This window comes from Glandiceps talaboti, chromosome 11 (genome assembly GCF_964340395.1).
Source record: "Glandiceps talaboti chromosome 11, keGlaTala1.1, whole genome shotgun sequence".
In the NCBI taxonomy this organism is placed as follows: Eukaryota; Metazoa; Hemichordata; class Enteropneusta; family Spengelidae; genus Glandiceps; species Glandiceps talaboti.
Genome location: NC_135559.1, coordinates 406,766 through 426,019, shown reverse-complemented (window position 1 = coordinate 426,019; position 19,254 = coordinate 406,766). Strand labels below are relative to the sequence as shown.

At 33.5% G+C, this 19,254-nt stretch overlaps 1 protein-coding gene across 2 annotated transcripts; it reads left to right on the top strand.

Moving 5' to 3' along the window:
• Positions 1-2: 2 nt before the first annotated feature.
• On the top strand, positions 3-17,369 carry LOC144442532 (run domain Beclin-1-interacting and cysteine-rich domain-containing protein-like). Of its 2 annotated transcripts, none has more exons than XM_078131900.1 (19): positions 3-278; positions 1,519-1,672; positions 2,189-2,411; positions 2,606-2,712; positions 3,797-4,748; positions 5,054-5,160; positions 5,506-5,707; positions 5,995-6,066; positions 6,934-7,050; positions 7,916-8,082; positions 8,527-8,604; positions 9,332-9,405; positions 9,751-9,815; positions 10,119-10,357; positions 10,663-10,724; positions 11,247-11,400; positions 11,856-11,946; positions 12,280-12,352; positions 12,892-17,369. In XM_078131900.1, the coding sequence occupies exons 1-19, from the start codon at positions 247-249 to the stop codon at positions 12,956-12,958; spliced, it is 3,036 nt and encodes a 1,011-aa protein (XP_077988026.1). In that variant the 5' UTR covers positions 3-246; the 3' UTR covers positions 12,959-17,369. The 2 variants fall into 2 exon arrangements, with proteins under 2 accessions (XP_077988026.1, XP_077988027.1); XM_078131901.1 differs by having other exon boundaries at positions 12,873-12,984.
• Positions 17,370-19,254: the final 1,885 nt, after the last annotated feature.

Here is a 19,254-nt window from a genome sequence, read left to right as displayed (position 1 = left end):
GTGTTTCATTGGATGATTGGGATATCGTGAAACTGCGTTACTCCGTTAGGTTTGCTTATTTATAAGCATAAATTTACGTATGATAAGGATCCATTCATCCCCACATTCTGTCTTCGCAGATAGTTTTAATATCAGAATTACACAAAAGGAAATGACCCCGATAAGGTACAATTTTGAATAGGCGTGTCACCCAATCGAAGGTTTGTTTACTTGCCGAATTTTATGACGTAATTGTAAACATGCAATATGGCGACGAAGGATGAACCTGATGAATTGAGGTGAGGAATTTAATATTATGTTATAAGTTTCTATCGAATAATGTACAGAATTAAGAGTTATAGAGAAAAACGAGTACAGATTGCGTCACCATAGGGTGATTTAGTAAAATTAAGAATAGTTCCCTGCTTTACAATTATAATATTTGTGTGTTACGGTTGAGACTGGACGCCGACTCTGGATCACATCATCCGATGTCCGCTATTATACAGAACAATAAACATCGGCGACGTGGAGGAAGCAATGACAACTTCGAAATACTTGCGTATACATGGCAGATTGGCGATGTCACAATGCACCAGAAAACATTCCCATTACCACCTTCAAATATGCAACAATGTTCACACGTTAATTAAAGCGCACAACCCTTGAAACCACAGACAGGCACTCAAATCAATCTGTATGAGTGTTTTTTTAAAAACACATTTAAAAAAAATGTATAGTAAATAAAGATACTTAACAAGATAAGTAGGTAACTATAGAGAAGAGAAGTAGAGGGAAGGGAGTTGATGATAAAATGATGAAACAAGGATGATATGAATGGACACATAAATTAATTTATTATATTAGATCACAACAGAAACCAAAATTAATGTGAAATACGTATTATAGGTGTCAATATTGAAATGTAGTGAACTACTGAACATTCAAAAGGTCAAAAATTACAATTTGAGTTTTCTATGACTGGAAGATAGAAGGAGGCATTTGATGAAAAATGATGAAATAAGGAATATGCAATATACAATGTGCCGGGTATCAATCTATCATGTTGTAATGGAAACCACAATTATAATTTATATGAAATGTAAAAAATCAAAGTATACTGAGTTATGAATACTGAAAGGTAGTTAACTACTGTCTCACTTTCAAAAGGTCAAAGGTTACTCTTTTAGTTTTGTATGACTAGAAGACAGAAGTTTCACATATCTGACATCATTGTCAACACAGCTTTAGTTATTTATACTGTGAATGAGAGCTTTCAGGAATCCAGAGCAAGAAAAACTTGATACAATATACATTTTCCTGAACTGAATACTGTAATCTCATAAACAAATGCTGATAAAATACTGTGGGAGGTTTTGACAGATTTTTACATATTGTGTACCTACTTCCTGCCCTGTGACAAATGAGGTCAAAATGGCCATCAAACTTGGTATAATATTACAATACATATATTCAAACTTGGTGTAATATTACATATATTCAACAGATGTTTTTTTTGTTTTTTGGTATATTTTACAGGCTTGAGCATCAACATCTATTATTAGCATTAAAATCAACAGTTGAAGGTTTATTAGCATCTAACAGTACTAATGTATGGTCCACCTATGGTGGCTTATCTAGATTATGTAATGATGTGGAGAGTATACTCAAACATGGAGTCAAACAACAACAGGTAAACAACAATAACTGAACTCAGATGTTATTTAGTCCAATGTAGGAATTTAATGTGCTGGTAAACAACAATAATTCTGAACTCAGACTGTTCAATGTATGAAAAATTTGGGTGTCGATCTTGGGCACTCAAGATATATTTTTGATATAGTGGAAATGTTAGGATAGTAATACAAAGGCAGCTATAAGTGGTCCACTGGATTTTGATAGACTGTATACATATATGGGCAATTGTTGATGAGTTGCGATTTGCAAAGAAATGCTTTCCATTAACCCTGTTTTCACTGATAAATTCTTTCCATAGTCATTACTATGTGAAACTATGGACACTTGATATTGCTTGATAAGTTTATAAGTTTATACAACATTTTACAACCACTGTTATACTGTATTCTGTTTTTCATTAAATTATGTAGTTGTCATTAAAGACAAATAAACAATAATACTTTCTATGTGAAACAAAGAAAATGCATGGCTTTGACCTCTGACATGAGTTGTTTCTGGGGGTTTTCATCAGGTATTTTACACCATGGGAAGTGAATACTGGACATTTATCAAAGGTTTACGATGGTTACACCCTATATCAGCACCACTTATAGAACAAGCAGGAAAACATTCAGCTGACGATGGCATGGATCGAGGCAAGGCATGGGTCAGACAGAGTCTACAGGACCATAACCTGGCTTCACAACTCAAGATACTTGTAGAAAATCAAGATCATTTACATCAGTGTTATCATGGTAAGTTTACAATTGTAAAATACCAGAAATACCATTTATATTGTTTTTGTTAATTTCTAAGAATGTGTTTCTGATTACAGCCACACTTCTTGGCTATAAAATGTTCATGTATATTTCAGAGAATGTATTTCTATATTTTAGTAAATCAGACAATAGCTATCTGTTGTTAATGTGCGTCACCCATTTTATTTCAGAGAATGCATTTCTTTGTAGTCAACCCCACTATAAAGCCGTACATTTATGTCTGACAGCAGTGGAAGAAAACAACCCAGCATTACTTGCAAGTATTGACCCTAAACTGGTAGGTATTCCAATTATTCCAAATCTAACACAGTTTATAATCAAAGTGACATGACACATGTATTAGATGTATTAATGTCCAATGGGATCATGTTGGTAAAGACTTTGGGTAATATAGTATGTTGTCTGTCAAGCTAATCAAAATACTTTCTATGTCTGTCATTTACACAATATATGTATTTGTAAACTCCCACAAACCTAAGACATTGTTGAAAAGTAAAAATAATTCATGCAAGATTTTGTATTTAATGTGTGTTAACAAATGATTCATGTATTGGCTGTTTATTTGCCTTGACCTTTGGAACATACTTCCATTTAGCACCAGTTAGACCTTTAGTCTGTATTGTTTCAAAGTGAAACTGAAGACACGTTTGTTTAATCTATATGGTGTGGTTTATTATTAAACCATTCAGCATTGCTGAACAGAACAGTGTTCTGGAGTTTAGAAGTTTATAATTTGATAGTTTGGCTGGTTGGCTGGCCGGTATCCTAACTGTAGGAAGGTACATATATTGTTACTGTGTTTGTATGACAAAAAATATTTCATTGAAATTTTATTTTGATGCAAATATATGTCAGCAATAGTGTTGAAAGATATTCCATATTTAGTATTTCACAGGATATGCATGTTTTCAAGAAGTTCACATAACAGCATATTGAGTCACTTAGTCCACTTTGCTAAAGTAGTCTGATGACAATGAGGGACATAGAATGAGTCAGTTGATGATTTGCATAATCAAATAAAAATAAAATTTGCAAATTGAAAGTGAGTTAGTTGACCTTTGACACTTAGACTGAAAGACATGTGACATAGCACTGAATGTTGGGTACTTGACCTTTGACACCTGCCAAAATTGAGATTGTTAACCTTTGACATTTACAATGAAAGTTGGGTATTTGACATTCATTTGCAATTTGTATTACAAATGACATTTTTACTGAGGATAATAGTAAGGGTTGACAACCTCTTTCATTTGACTATTCAAATGACTGTTTTAGTTAGGTTTGAGTCGCCCAGGCCCAACAAAACCTCACCAATGATTTAGTTCATTGTTAAAAAAGCCTTATTTGACTTTTCATTGCAGTTGAAAACAAGGAAAATGTCACACACTCGTAGTGCATCATTACCAATAAACCAACCATCAGGATATCATAGTGTGAATATAGCAAACAGAAGAGACTCTACACCAGTTGTCTTACAACCACCACCTTTCACCTCACCAAAGACAGAGAGTATTCTAACAACATCAGATGGCCATGCCACTGCAAGTAATTTACCAAGTAGTCCCATTGAAAGACTTGAAAGAAGAAACTCTGCCAAAAATATTTTATTGTCTGTCTTAGAAGGGACAGATTATAGGACTACAGTGAATCATGAAAACACTGAGGAAAATAGTGTCACGAGAGTTGCAAATGACCCATTGTTGAACACTGAATTTTACCTTGATTCTAACTATGCAAGTAGTCTTAAAAGCTATGCTGAAGACTTACGGAGAAGTAGTGAGAGTTTAAACAGTGGAGTTGGTAGCAGAAAAAGTGGAAGTTACAGTAAGTTTACCGGTGCTAAAGACTTTGGGAAAATGTCAACTGATGTTTTAGAAAATGGACGTAATAAATCAGAGAATCGTAAAATAGGAAAGAAGAAAGCTAGTAGTATGAGTGAAAGTGATTTGAAGAATCTCGTGGAAGAAGATGAAGATGAAAGTGTTGAATTTCCAAACCGCAACGAATCAAAAGACAGAAGTAAAACTATTGGAAATGATAAACTATTATTTGGTAATGACAGCTCAGATGAAGAAATAGAGCACCACAAAGAGAAAAGTGAACAGAAGTCTGTGAGTAAACCTACAAATATAAAAAGACCATTAAATCAGCACTCAAGATCAAAGTCTGATGTTGGTTTGTTCCAAAACACACCTGTACATTTTAAGGAAAGTCTTGATGAATCAGGTGCTAGCACTACAGAAGTAGATGGGGCTAACTTATCGTCTTCGTTACCAACTAAGATGGAGAGATCACCAAGTTTTGTTGATGAAGGTTAGTGTTTTCATTCTGTTCGTTCGTTTAAGATTAGTTCATATAGCGTTTGAAATGAAAGTTCCCGTTTACACAGATAGGAAATAAACCAATTAGAAATTATGACTTTAGTTCAGACATGAATAATAGTGTTGAGTAGCTTTTCATTTGTCAGCTTGTAATAATGTAATAAAAACTTAATAAGTTAAATGTCCTCAGTTCACATAAGTTGATAAAAAGCTGACATTTCTGGGGTTAACTGTCCATTCTGAGTTTAATTCCACTTACTTTTGAAATTATGATGATGTTATGTTTTGTGTTGCTAGGTGTATCCTCACCATCAGATTGCATGTTTCCAAAACCTGAAGAGGGTCAGTCATTGATGAGTTTTCTATCATCCCAGGATTTTCAAACCTGGCCTGACCTGGATCGGGTAAGTCTGCTTGTTTTTTTTTAAATTAAAATATACATATAATCTAATTATAGAATTAGAGAATTGTGGAACAACATATTGAAATTTATTTTGCTGAGTAAATCTTGTGGTGATATTGCTATTTTGTTTCTGATATGGCCATAGAAGACCATGGATGTCAAACATTGGACTTTGTGTACAACATTATACCAATGTGTTTGATCCCTTACACTATGAGACATAAAGCAAACAATTTAACATCCTTCAAAACTGCTGAGCAAAGAACACAGAAAAAAGACAAAAAACTCCATGCTACAACTTTTTACATTTGCCCCATAGTAACTATGCTTATATCTATGTTTACAGGAGAATGCACACTTTAGTATATCTGAGGCAATCATTGCTGCCATTGAACAAATAAAGTGTGACCAGTCATTGAAATCAGACAATGAATCCGATGCATCAGATGAAGAGATACAGGAACTTAAACAGAGAATAAGAATCAGAAGACGAGAAAGAAGAAATGAGAAAGCGTTTATGTCTGCATTTGGTAATGGAAAGGCTGATAGTAAGTACAAAGAATGTAATGTCATTATGACAAGAAAAAATCACAGGCCTCACAAAGATAAAAATTGGTTCTGTGTTATTTTGCTCTGCATCCGAGAAAGTTGACGCACACACATGTAAGCTGGTGATTACATAATATAAATAATGACATAATTTTATCATAATAATTATAAATATTTAATGCATTTCATTTATTTACATAGTTGTCATGGTAATTCCATAAATATATTGATATAAATTGTATGGGTAACACATATAAGTGTGGGTTATAATTCTATCTGTTTTCAGCTACCACAACCACCACTACATCCAGTGCCTCACCATCCAGCTCACCACTGGACTCAGTGTCAGAACACTCAGGTTGGTGTGCTTCATCTGTCTATAGTTTAAGATTAAAACTTACAAATGTTCTCTGTGAAGTTGTAAAGACATCTGTGGATTAGATCTTAGAATTTGTCTATTCATGAATACATCATTTAAAGCTAAGATTGAGAGACTAATTTAAACTTAAAGCTGTGTGTTGTAAACTTGTCTATGCTCTCTGTTTCATGTATCACAGTTACTGTTCTTCATGTGTAAAATGTAAAATTGAAAAATTACAACATATAGTCATGAATATCGGTACATCATATTTAAACTTGTAGTTAATTTTGAATATTGCATTATACAAATACCTATATACAAATGTACTGTTGTACATATAACTGCATGCATATATATCTACTTCAATTCCCCTTGACTCAGATAGCAGTGATCTATATGTAACTATATACTGTTGTACATATAACTACATGCATATACCTACTTCTACTCCCCTAGACTCAGATAGCAGTGATCTATATGTAACTATATACTGTTGTACATATAACTACATGCATATACCTACTTCTACTCCCCTAGACTCAGATAGCAGTGATCTATATGTAACTATATACTGTTGTACATATAACTACATGTATATACCTACTTCTACTCCCCTAGACTCAGATAGCAGTGATCTATATGTAACTATATACTGTTGTACATATAACTACATGTATATACCTACTTCTACTCCCCTAGACTTAGATAGCAGTGATCTATATAATGTAACTATATACTGTTGTACATATAACTACATGTATATACCTACTTCTACTCCCCTAGACTCAGATAGCAGTGATCTATATGTAACTATATACTGTTGTACATATAACTACATGTATATACCTACTTCTACTCCTCTAGACTCAGGTAGCAGTGATCAGATAGATGAATTGGAACTGACAGATCAAGTGAACAGTAGTAATTTGACAGAACTTTGTGGTCATGGACTGACAGCTTCATTAGCTTCTCTCTATTCTGGTATGTACTATTCAATTGGGAATCGGCATCAGTATAGCTATAGTATACAATGTAGAGACAACACACTTGTGTATTACTAGCCCTCTATTCTGGTATGTAATATTCAGTTGGGAATTTGCATCAGTATAGCTATAGTATACAATCTAGAGACTATTGAGTTGTAATTGGCATCAGTATAGCCATAGTATACAATGTAGAGACAACACACTTGTGTATTACTAGCCCTGCATGTAAGGTTTGTACATACAACTCAAATCTGTCTGTTTTGTCAACAGCAGAGCTATGCAAACATGTGTATTGATGTTGATGTGTGGATGACAATATAGTTAATTCAGTGTAAAATATGCAAAATGATAGGATCACCTTTCATAATACTACCACCAATAGATGTGAAGTTTATTTCTGTGCTCTTGCTGAGCTTTACTGGCACAGTTGTGTATTTGAAAATGTATAGATAATAGATTACCCCATTTTTTATTCTTCTTTTTCAAATATCTGCCGTGTAGTTGTCATCCTGCGTGACCTTTATAATGCAAGATCCTTCTAATCAAATCAAATCAAATCAAACATTTATTTGTACATTCACTTGGTTGTCATGGATTGACAGTAATCACAATCAAGGTGCTAAAGCACAGCTACTGACGTGGAAGTAGCTTACAGATTCCTGCAGACGATATTAAAACACGTGAAAAGTTGTAAATGTCATTCCCATACCTGTATATACTACAATGAGATCATATCAGATGTATTCTCCCTTACCATTAACATCACTATCTACTCAAAACACAAAGATTAACAATTACGCTTTTCACTTTCAAGTAGTTCAAATAATTACTGGTATAAATTAAACTTGTACATATTTCAGATGCTGATATCCACCGACATACTCAAAGTGATTCTACTTTGACTGAGAGTACTAACAGTTCAGCTGATGCCGTAGCAATTTGTTTATTAAAGAAATTTTCTGCCAAACAGTTACCAGCAGCATCAGACTTAGATTGGCTTGTTTCTGAACAAGATGTACCACAAGCAGTAAGTCAAATTACATGTTATTGACACTTACCAGCCTCTATATAGTGGGTTATATCTAGAGAGGTCATCAGAACAGGAATAGTTTGGAAAGTATCGTTCACTTGTCTTTTTTACTATAGGTAGTGTGTGTTTGATTAACTTATGAGGGTCTATCAAAAACGGCTGTCAGAATTAGTTTTATAAACAGTCATTGATCTGTCAATCTCTGCTTGAATGTGAGCAAGACCTATTCAAAAATATGTATATTATAATATGACTGATCCCATTGGGCTCTTTGTGAAGTTTAGAGTATGGCTAGTCTGTCTGTCTGTCTGTTTGTTTGTCTGTCTTTGATTCTCTTATTTCTGGACAAGCTATTCCTGAAGTAACATGATGTAATACATATTCATAGCATTACTACTTTCTCTTACACACATTTAAATGCATTTGTTTTGGTTTTTCCAGTTGTTACCTCTACCAAAGTCTTTCCCTATATCACCAGATGATGGTGAGAATGCAGACCTAGTGCTTCCAAACAAAAATGTAAGCTTAAAAGTTCTTACTGTCAATCTAAAATTGATAATTTTGGTGTTTTTTTAACCAAATAACTATCCTGGAATCCATGCCTAGTACACATTGATTATTTCATTTCTCAAATTTACAACAGTTACTGTGACAGATAAGTTATTGGAAAGATAACAAACTGATATGGACATAAACTAAAACTACTACTATTGCAACACATTGACATTGATCTCTGTCTGTATAGTTACAGTGTAGGTCCTGGGTAAGGAATAACACACAGGGGGGGGGGGGGGGGGGGGGAGTATTAGTCAGAATGGTTTTTGAAAGTGACTGCCATTTTAAATGCATCACAAGATTTAGCGCACACAGTACTATTGTCCAGATGGTTCCAGTCTACTAGTGTTTTTACAAAGAATGACTCTTTATATTGAGCAGTTTTACAATTGTCAAAGCACTTTGAGTTGTTAGTAACTCTTTGTTCAACAATGTTAGCTGAGATAATATACATGTAAGTCTAGTATCAAAGCATCTATCAGCCATGCCATGTGCTCTTCTCGGCAATTACAGACGGTGTTACCAGTCTCTAAATCATCTTGTGAAATAACTGACGACAGAAGACTGAATAAATGTTTATCACAGCACATTATACCACTGTATAAGTTGGATTGAATATATCTTGTTCTAAGATATGAATTATGAATTTAAATAATATCTAGTGATATTTGTCTTGTATTGCCTTCAACAGATCAGAGTAAGAGGCAATCTAGAGTGGGCACCCCCTAGACCACAGATAATCTTTAACGTCCATCCAGCACCAAGGTAAGAATACTGTACAGTGTCTGAATAGACAAGATAGAGTGGGCACCCCTTAGACCACAGATAATCTTTAACATCCATCCAGCACCAAAGTAAGAATACTGTACAGTGTATGAATAGACAAGATAGAGTGGGCACCCCCTAGACCACTGATAATCTCTAACATACATCCAGCACCAAGGTAAGAATAGTGGATATTCCTCAAGTCAATTCCAAGATGTTCATTATATGTCTCTCTTCAATGTCATGTGTTCTGCATATATGTTCAGATTGTGAGGTTGTTCCCAGGCTAATGTTGAAACCTGTATTTCAAGTCATAAATGTAGAACTTTCTTTTTTTCCTTGTAGAATCAAAGTGATTGTTGCCAAGCAGAATTATAGATGTGCTGGCTGTGGAATGAAGATAGAGCCAGGTCAGTGAACTTTCCACTTTGACCTCTGACCTTTCTTACATTCTTAGACATGCATCTTCAAACATGACATAGTAAAGTAAAATCACAGTCACTTTGGTATTTGAATGTGTAAAACACAGCAAATTGTACAAATTTAGGCTCAGATCGAACACCAGTATAAATACTTACACAATACAAACCACCGTACTACACTTCAATTGGAATAACCCCTTCTGACATCCACCACACCCTCCATCCCCTATCTAGCAATGGAATGGACTGACTTCAAAGAAACAAATTATTTTCCAACTTTGAACACTGCAGGTTATGTCAAGAGGCTGAGATACTGTGAATACCTTGGAAAATATTTCTGTCACTGTTGCCATGCTAATGAATTATCTGTAATTCCGGGAAGAATTTTACGAAAGTGGGATTTCCGGAAGTATGCTGTGTCCAACTTTTCCAGGGAGTTGTTGTTTAAAATGCAGAATGACCCCTTCTATAATGTGACGGATATAAACCCATCATTGTATAGGAAAGTGAAAGGACTAGATTTGGTCAGAGTAAGTATTACACAAAAATGCTAAAATGCATTTGGAATAAATGAATACTTTGCACATTTTGGTGACAGTGTTTGACATGAGGTGACGTAATACAGAGAATGTAATCATAGGTATAGGATTATACACCTGCTCAAACTGTGTTATTGCATGTGGCAGAGTACGTTGGTCTGTATATCATCGTGTCAATGCAGTAAGGTCGTATCTGCCTATACAATAACATAGCAGATACGACCTTACTGCACTGACACAACGATATATTATTTTGTTAAGAAATAAGTGATATGGTTATTATTTCCTTCCTACAGGAACTCAGAACTCAGTTATATTATTTAAAAGATTTTCTTCGAACCTGCAGGCAGGGTCAAAGGTGAGTCAAGGGTTGAAAATTTACCAATATAACAAAATTTGGTAATAAGGTTTAGTTTTAATCACTTATACTTAGTCGTGTTTTTCTTAACTTTTAGGGTTTTTTTTGTGTACAAATAAATACCCCATGGGAGAAAGATGAATTTAAGCTATCACCAATATTGGGATGAGATTTAAAGGTTAAAATTTCAAGGACTGCACTCATATTTAAATGTTGTGTAACTAAATCTATGTTCCTTTCTGCATTACATGTATATGTTGTATCATATGCAGTGTAACGGTGTAGATATTTGACCGTACAAGTACACATTCCAGTCTGTACATACCCTTTGCTTTTGCCAGTGATCTGGTTACGTAGCCAATCTCTGAAGAATGTCTCCAGTGAGAAAAACAAAATGTCAGCAAACTTTTCGAGATAGAATCATTTTTTCTCTCAGAAAACAATGTCTTACTTTACTTTCAAACCATTAAAGTTTGTTTTTTACTCAATTATTCAAACTTGTATTTTTGCATTGCCTTACAGTATGTGGAATGAATTTGATAAACGACCACATCACCTCATTCATGATATCAATATTTACTCATTAAATGACTTACTCAAAGTGAAACGGGGTGACATGACTGGTGAACTCAAAGAATTGGTAGAAGATGCAATAACACATGTCCAACAGTGTCAGGTAAGAGACAAAGAGAAATTATGTCTACATAAATCAACCAGGAACTGTTTGAACTTGAACTTCTGTGATACTAGTAGTTTTCAGTGACCCATTTTAGCTTGAAATGTAAAACTGTGTTCTCGACAGTGAAATATTACTGATAGTAATTATTCTGGTAATAATCATTTACAGTATGTCAATTATCAGAAAAGCACAGCTGTATTCACAGTTGTACTGTTATTATTACCCCTGATACAGAGATATAGTAATACAACCGCTCTTCTTAACTGTCTGGGGAGCATACAATCTCTCTGCAGCCACATTTTACTAAAGCTGTCTTCTGTTCCTATTTATACCCAATTTATTGGATTCTTGGTATACAAACATGAAAAAACTTGCTCTGCAACTCATACACAAGCCATTGAATGAAAAAAAAACCCTGAAAATAATGATTTTTGTTTTTTGTTTTCTCTCAGCTGTGTCAAGCCAAGGGATTTATCTGTGAATTGTGCAATAATAGTGATATAATCTTTCCATTTGAACTCAGTAAATGTGTACAGTGTCAAGGTAGGAATCATTACCAATATATTCTGTCTGTACAATCACTCTTTAGTTTTTCAATGTGTTTATTTCTGTAGATGTTAGTGTGACATCTGACTCTGAGCATGTTACTCGTGTGTTTATTTCTGTAGATGTTAGAGTGACATCTGACTCTGAGCATGTTACTATTGTGTTTATTTCATGCTAATATATATACCTTATTACTGTCTATGTCAAAGTTGGATTAATTTGCTAACAGCAAGGTATATAAGTTTATTTACAAATTTGTCTGTTTTAAAGTGTAAACCATCATTTAACAGTTTGAGTTGATGGTCTAATAATCCATGGTCTTGTTTTCAGTTTGCTGGGCATGTTACCATAGAAACTGTTTTGTACCAGACAAATGTCCTAAATGTGAAAGAATTAGAGTGAGGTAAGTTGAGACTTTATTAAAGCATATTAAATTGGAACACAGTTGAGAGTGATTTTACTTTGGCTACATTTCTTATACCTAGGAAACACAAAGTTATCTCTACCTTTGCCCTAATAATGTTGAAGCAATTGTTTCTAGACCCATAATGCAATGGTGTCCTACTAAAAGAACAATAGCAGTGAAAACAAGTTTCAATATGGTGTTTCTTGGCAATTGAGTGAAATTTTTGTGATGTGAAATCATGAAAAGACTCGCCAGAACTCAAAATTTCAATATGAAAATACCTTTATTTTTTAGAGTGGCCTAAAGAGGCAACTTTAAAGTTTTGAGAGGAAGTTTTGATGGAATTATTCTGTTATTTTAGGGATGGCAATGAAATAGCTGTACTAAGCAAGTATTTGTGATGGCTCAAAGTAATCCGATCCCATGCCTACAAGTATTTGTGATGGCTCAAAGTAATCCGATCCCATGCCTACAAGTATTTGTGATGGCTCAAAGTAATCTGATCTCACGCCTACAGTTTTATTTGACTTTTACAGAAGACAAAGTAAACTACAAAGAACCAAATCAGATGAAGATGAAAATGAACCTAAGAATGAGAACTAAACATATCGTGATGTAAAGCTGTTAACAAGATGAAAATGAACCTAAGAATGAGAAGTAAACATACAGTGATGTATAGCTGTTAACAAGATGAAAATGAACCTAAGAATGAGAAGTAAACATACAGTGATGTATAGCTGTTAACAAGATGAAAATGAACCTAAGAATGAGAACTAAACATATAGTGATGTATAGCTGTTAACAAGATGAAAATGAACCTAAGAATGAGAAGTAAACATACTGTGATGTATAACTGTTAACAAGATGAAAATGAACCTAACAATGAGAAGTAAACATACTGTGATGTATAACTGTTAACAAGATGAAAATGAACCTAACAATGAGAAGTAAACATACTGTGATGTATAACTGTTAACAAGATGATAATAAGAGTGAAACCAGAGATTTGTAAATTTTGATAGAACATTTTACAGTATAAAAGGACAATGTTTATTGCGTGCAGTTAAAGGCTGAACAGTTCTTTCCAAGGTATGTATATTTACATGAGGAGAATAGAAAGAGGGAGATGAAGTTTATGTACAGCAAATGACAAAACATGTACATATTGAGTTAGTCTTGAGTTAACATGCTATTTACCTTGTCATGATGAATTCCTCTAAACTAAAAGATGCAATATTAAAATTGTACAACTTTATGATTGTGCATATTAATTTCATAAACATTTTACCAACTATCTCACATATCCAGTGGTAGAAGTCAAGTGAAACAATATCAAGTTGCAATATTAACATTTTAGCAAAAATACCCAATAACCATGGTGTAAATTACCCATTGTTAATATACCCAGATAACATGATTTCTGCATTGGATTCAAATCAGTACTGTATATTGTTATTGCTATATCCAGTGTTAAAAGTTCAAACTTGACCATTAGAAAACATTGCCATTGATACATATCCCTTTATATGTATATTCATAGTACAATCACAGATAGCACAATTACCTCAAACATAGCCTACGTAGTAGACTGTGTGGAGAGAACACTTGCAAGGTCTACCATTCAGTCAGTCACCTACACAGGCTATCTCAAACCAATTTCCAGCCATGATATATATTGCTACCTAGGTTTCAACTGAAATATATAATTTGGCATATTTTCATGAAATCAGCATTTTCTTCAAGTGTGAAATTTAAAATGGCACAAGTAGAGTTCATAAACCTTTTACTCTAGTTGAAATATTGGAATGTTCAAGCTGGATTAAACCATAGACCCTACACGTATATGTAGTAGGGTCTATGATTAAACTCATCAAGAATACTGTGAATGACAGTGCATGTCTTCTATGACATTGCATCCATCTTCTGAGCAGTTGATTGCATTGTAGGGATTTCTGATACATTGTAGCATGCATATATAATGACATCATTTGATTGTTTTATCAGTTATACCATATTACTGGTTTGAATTCAGTCAATTGCAATTGATGTCAAGCTATGCTTTAGTAAGTAGAATACTTTGAGTGCCTTTTAGATATTCATCAAGTATATTCACCCTTGAACAGTTGAGAGACTTTTTCTGTAATAAACTCTGATATGATGTAAATACACTACATTCAACATCTGAATTAGATACTGAGGTGTATATCAAATATTTACCAATTCCACTCATACCATTTGAATATTCATATATTGCATATTTATAACATAATTTGCATAATCTTAACATATTTTCATTTTTACTGAACAACAATTTGCATAGATATTGCATTCAAACTCAAGATAATCTTACAATTATTTTTCAGAAGTTACAGAATTTAGGTTTTCAACTTTTTCTGCATATCCTGCTTGAGATACATATTTGTACACCATCTTGTATTAGATACTTTGCTATTAGCAAATTTTAGTCAGAATTCGAGATGGGCACTAAACTATAACCAAGTGTTGCTTATAATGAAATGCGTTATATTTTGGCAATAATTGGAGAAATAAAAAATGTCATGGTTTGGCCACTAAGAATGTTGTTCCTAAGCTGTTTTGGTGCCAGAAGTGAGGACCAGAATTATATTGTATTGCAGCAAACATAAAGTTACCTTTTATTTTCATGTTGTTCTCACTGTACTGTGTTACTAGCGACTATCAGTAAATCAAAACCTGCCTAACCACTACTCTAATAATGCTCTTTTAGTTTTACGAACATGTGGAGCTCTTTCACACACATTTTGTTTACAGCTTTGTACATTGCTATACAATCAGCCACCATAACCAATTGTTAGCCCTCCCTTTGCCAAATTGATGGCACCTTCTAGCTGGAACTTTAGTAACTGCAATATGGCATATTGGCTATACCTATTTGTACCTATAATGCGTATGTAACAACACTTTATACACATACCCAGAATTTTAGTAAACCAGATTTCAAATTATTTATTGGTGAAAATCTACTAATCTGTCAAACTTAAAAGACTGATGGTCAACATCAATTTTACATCCACAGAAGTCACAGAATTTTACATGTCTTCAGGGAGTTCATGAACATTTTACATGAACTTTTATTTTTATCAAAGCCATCCAGAAATATAAGTTAATGTCATGTATGTAGAGCTGTAAAAACTTTGTATTTACTTCTGACAAGTAGATATGCAGATTAATTTGTACATCTGTTATGTTGATATAACTGACCAATCACCAGTCAGCCTGTGTGTATTGTATAGATCATATTACCAATTACATTGCAGCATTTTACCATGTGCACCCTGGAAGACTTTTTCTCATGTAATGATAGTGTGCATGACTTTTTCTCATGAAATGATGGCATGCACAAAAGTCACCTTCCTACAAAAGCTAAATTGGGTTGTATATTAAATTCCTATCTTTGTAGCAGTGAAAGATTACTGATTAGAGGCAGTCAAGATTTGTTGAGAAATATGAAAAGGCTGATGTGTGACAGTTTGAAAATGTTGTCATTAAAGTTGCTGCAATAATTTAAATTGACAGAAACATTCTGTTTACTTTAGTTAACCTCTCAAGGGCTGCAAATAAGAAAATAAAATGTTTTTATTATGTTATTAGAAATGAGAAAATGTATGAATTGTTGTAATTTCCTATGATCACATGTATTATTTTTTACAAATAGTCCTGGTTTATGATATTGGGGCGAGTTCTTATAGTAGTTTGACCTTTGACCCTTTGGTACCTGAGCTACCAGACACAAATATTCCCTTGATTAATATCAAAATTCTTACATGGAGGAACCACCAGGTAGCAGTATAGTTCAGAGAAATGTATCACCACCTTTGTTATCAAATGTAGCAGTACCAACTTGGCCTGTATCGAAAATCTTAGAATCATCATTATTTAGAATAATCATTTAGCGTATATTGTTATTGTAAAATAGAAGCATGTGTTATTGTAACTACATAAATTAGTATATTTCCAATAGTTCAATATAGAATTTTGTGTTATAATGTAAATTTATAATTGTCAATACTGTGAAACTGAATTTCGTTTGTTTTAATTTAAAGTTTAATATTTATTTGATAGTGTTTGCAATGTACAGAAAGAGTTGTAGAAGACAGCCTGACAGTGTATCAGTGTTTAAAAAAATACAAACATGTCAAGCTGGTCTGGTAGTTTAGTTCAGTGACATTTCAGTCCCCCCCCCCCCCAACAACAAACAAGGTATAGAATTAATATCCGCTTCGCCTTGAGCTTGAAATGCGAAATTATGGATTTTTCTTAATATGGCTATTGATACATACACATCTGTTGTGTATGACAATGATTTACCAAAACCACCTGTTCACAGGATGCCTACCAATTTTTATGTAAATAAATATTATGAAATCAAAATATTCAGCAAGTAGAATAGATATATTGATTTCAGCAATCTCTGATATACAGATTTTCATGTTTCACTTTTTGGAACAATTATTGGGTGTGAATCCATGGGGAAGTTTTGAGAATCTGTATGATTTTTTTTTTGAAAAGCCATGGAAGAATTCAAAAATCCACGAGTTTATGGAAAATCAGTGGATGGATTGACTATCCATGGAAAAATTTAAGAATCTGTGGTTTTTGAAAATCCATTGATGAATTTAAAAAACAAATGGGAGATTTTTACAATCTGTCAATGAAAGAATTTTTGTGAATCCTTGAGAGTTTTTGAGAATCGATGAGAGTTTTTGAGATGGTTGTCAAAATATGAACAGTACTAATGTGATGAAACAGATTCTGTATGATGATTGGATCTCTGCATGACATGCAGTGATATGACATCAATTGGATCTCTGCATGACATGCAGTGATACATGATATGATTGGTTCTCTGCATGACATGCAGTGATATGATATGACATTATATCAACTTGTACTGTATTGAGGTTTCAAGAGTTGGAATGGCAAAGAATTATAATTCTTGCTAGTATAGATAATAAAGGTATATTTATACATGATAGTAGTTACAGTCTACAAATAGATGTCTCACTTTATTTCTTAATTAGCTGCTCATTTATTATGATGATTATTATTGTTGCAGGATACACTCCCATATATAAAAAAAAAACCCACAGACGAAATACAACTATACAGACATAAAAAAGGGTAGAAGTCATTGACACTTCAATAATTCATTACCAGGAATACCCACTCAACCCCACATGCATACATATATATATATACACACACATACAGAATGTGCAGTATGTGTGTTTGTATATGTGCATGCATGTGAACACTCGCTTTTATTGTAGTCAAGGGCATGTGAGTGAAGTCTGTATACAGATACATGTATAGGAGAGGTTGGTGTATAATGTTTGTAGGGAGTGTAGCTTATTTTGACATGTTCCTTCATTGTATGTACATGTCATGTACATGCAAGTGTATATAATTACGTGTTTAATGTTTGTGAGTGAGTGTGCGTGTGTATGTATGTAGGCTCTCACTTCAGTGTTGTCACAAGTATATCAATCAACCCATTGAAATTATACAGAATAGTTGATAAGTGTGTTGGAAAATGTTCAGTTTCTTTACCAAAAACACAAAAAGCACACAAACTCGTATTCATTTGTATTTATTTTTTGCTTGGTTAAAGATTTACATTGTAAACAATTTATTGATAGAAAATATACATATCGTACGTCTGATTATTCCATATCCATATCTAAAAGACATCTGAAAATGTTACATTTGTACACAAGTATAGAAACTTGATATTTTTCACTCCTTGTTACCCATCATGTAACTGTATAATATCAAATGGATTCTGTTCAGATTCTCCTAACACTTTCTTGACTTAATTAGGTGATATTTTCTATTAAATGGGCTTTAAAGTTGCCATAAAGATGAGAATTGGGGTATAGATTTTAATTTCTATAACAATTTATGACTTCCTCCGTGAAAAATCAATGTGAACAACATTGACTAAGTCTGTGTTTGTAACTCAATGTATTGCAAAAAGCTAAAAATAAAAAAAATGTGTAAAATGTTTGCTACTGTATGTACAATAGCAAACATTTCAGACATTTATTATTATTTTGCAATTTATTGAATTACAAGTGAGGACTTGGCATATGTTGTTTCACATTGATTTTTCAAGTAGGAAGCCATGATAAAAACAATTTATACATGACAAATCAAAAATAAATACCCAATTCTCATCCTTATGATTATTTGAAAGCCCATGTATGAAAAAATATCACCAGATTAAGTTAAGAAAGTGTTAGGAGAATCTGAACAGGATCCATTTGATAGTATACAGTACTGTTGCATGATGGGTACTCGTCTGTGTCGTTATTAACCAGACACTCAACTTGTGGAGCTGTAACCTTATCTAAGGCAATGGCCATAAAACACCATAATGTGTGGAACAATATCTAAGGCACATGTACTTGTTCTTGTACCATGCACAGAATGTTAGAATTTACTCTACACAACAACTTACCAAAGTTATTCTATTACTTCATGGTATGCATCTCAGTCCTTCAAAAAAAAGAGATGTAAATTACTGAAACAACTGAACAAACTCCACAAAACAATGACTTCAAAAATAAGGTTGTCAAATACCAGATATGATACAGGTCACCAAGTTAATGCCAGTTTAATGTGACCTGATTTTTACACATCATAACTTTGCCAGCAGTGTCTAATGCAACAGTTATATGTAACATAACTTGTGGAGCATAAAAAATTCATCTAAGGCAACATTAAATAGCAATACAAGCCACGACATGTCTAAATGCACCACAACTTGTGGAGACATGTCTGTACCTATATGCACCACAACTTGTGGAGACAAAGCAAAAGCAATAACCAGACACACAATTTGTGGAGATATGTCTCTA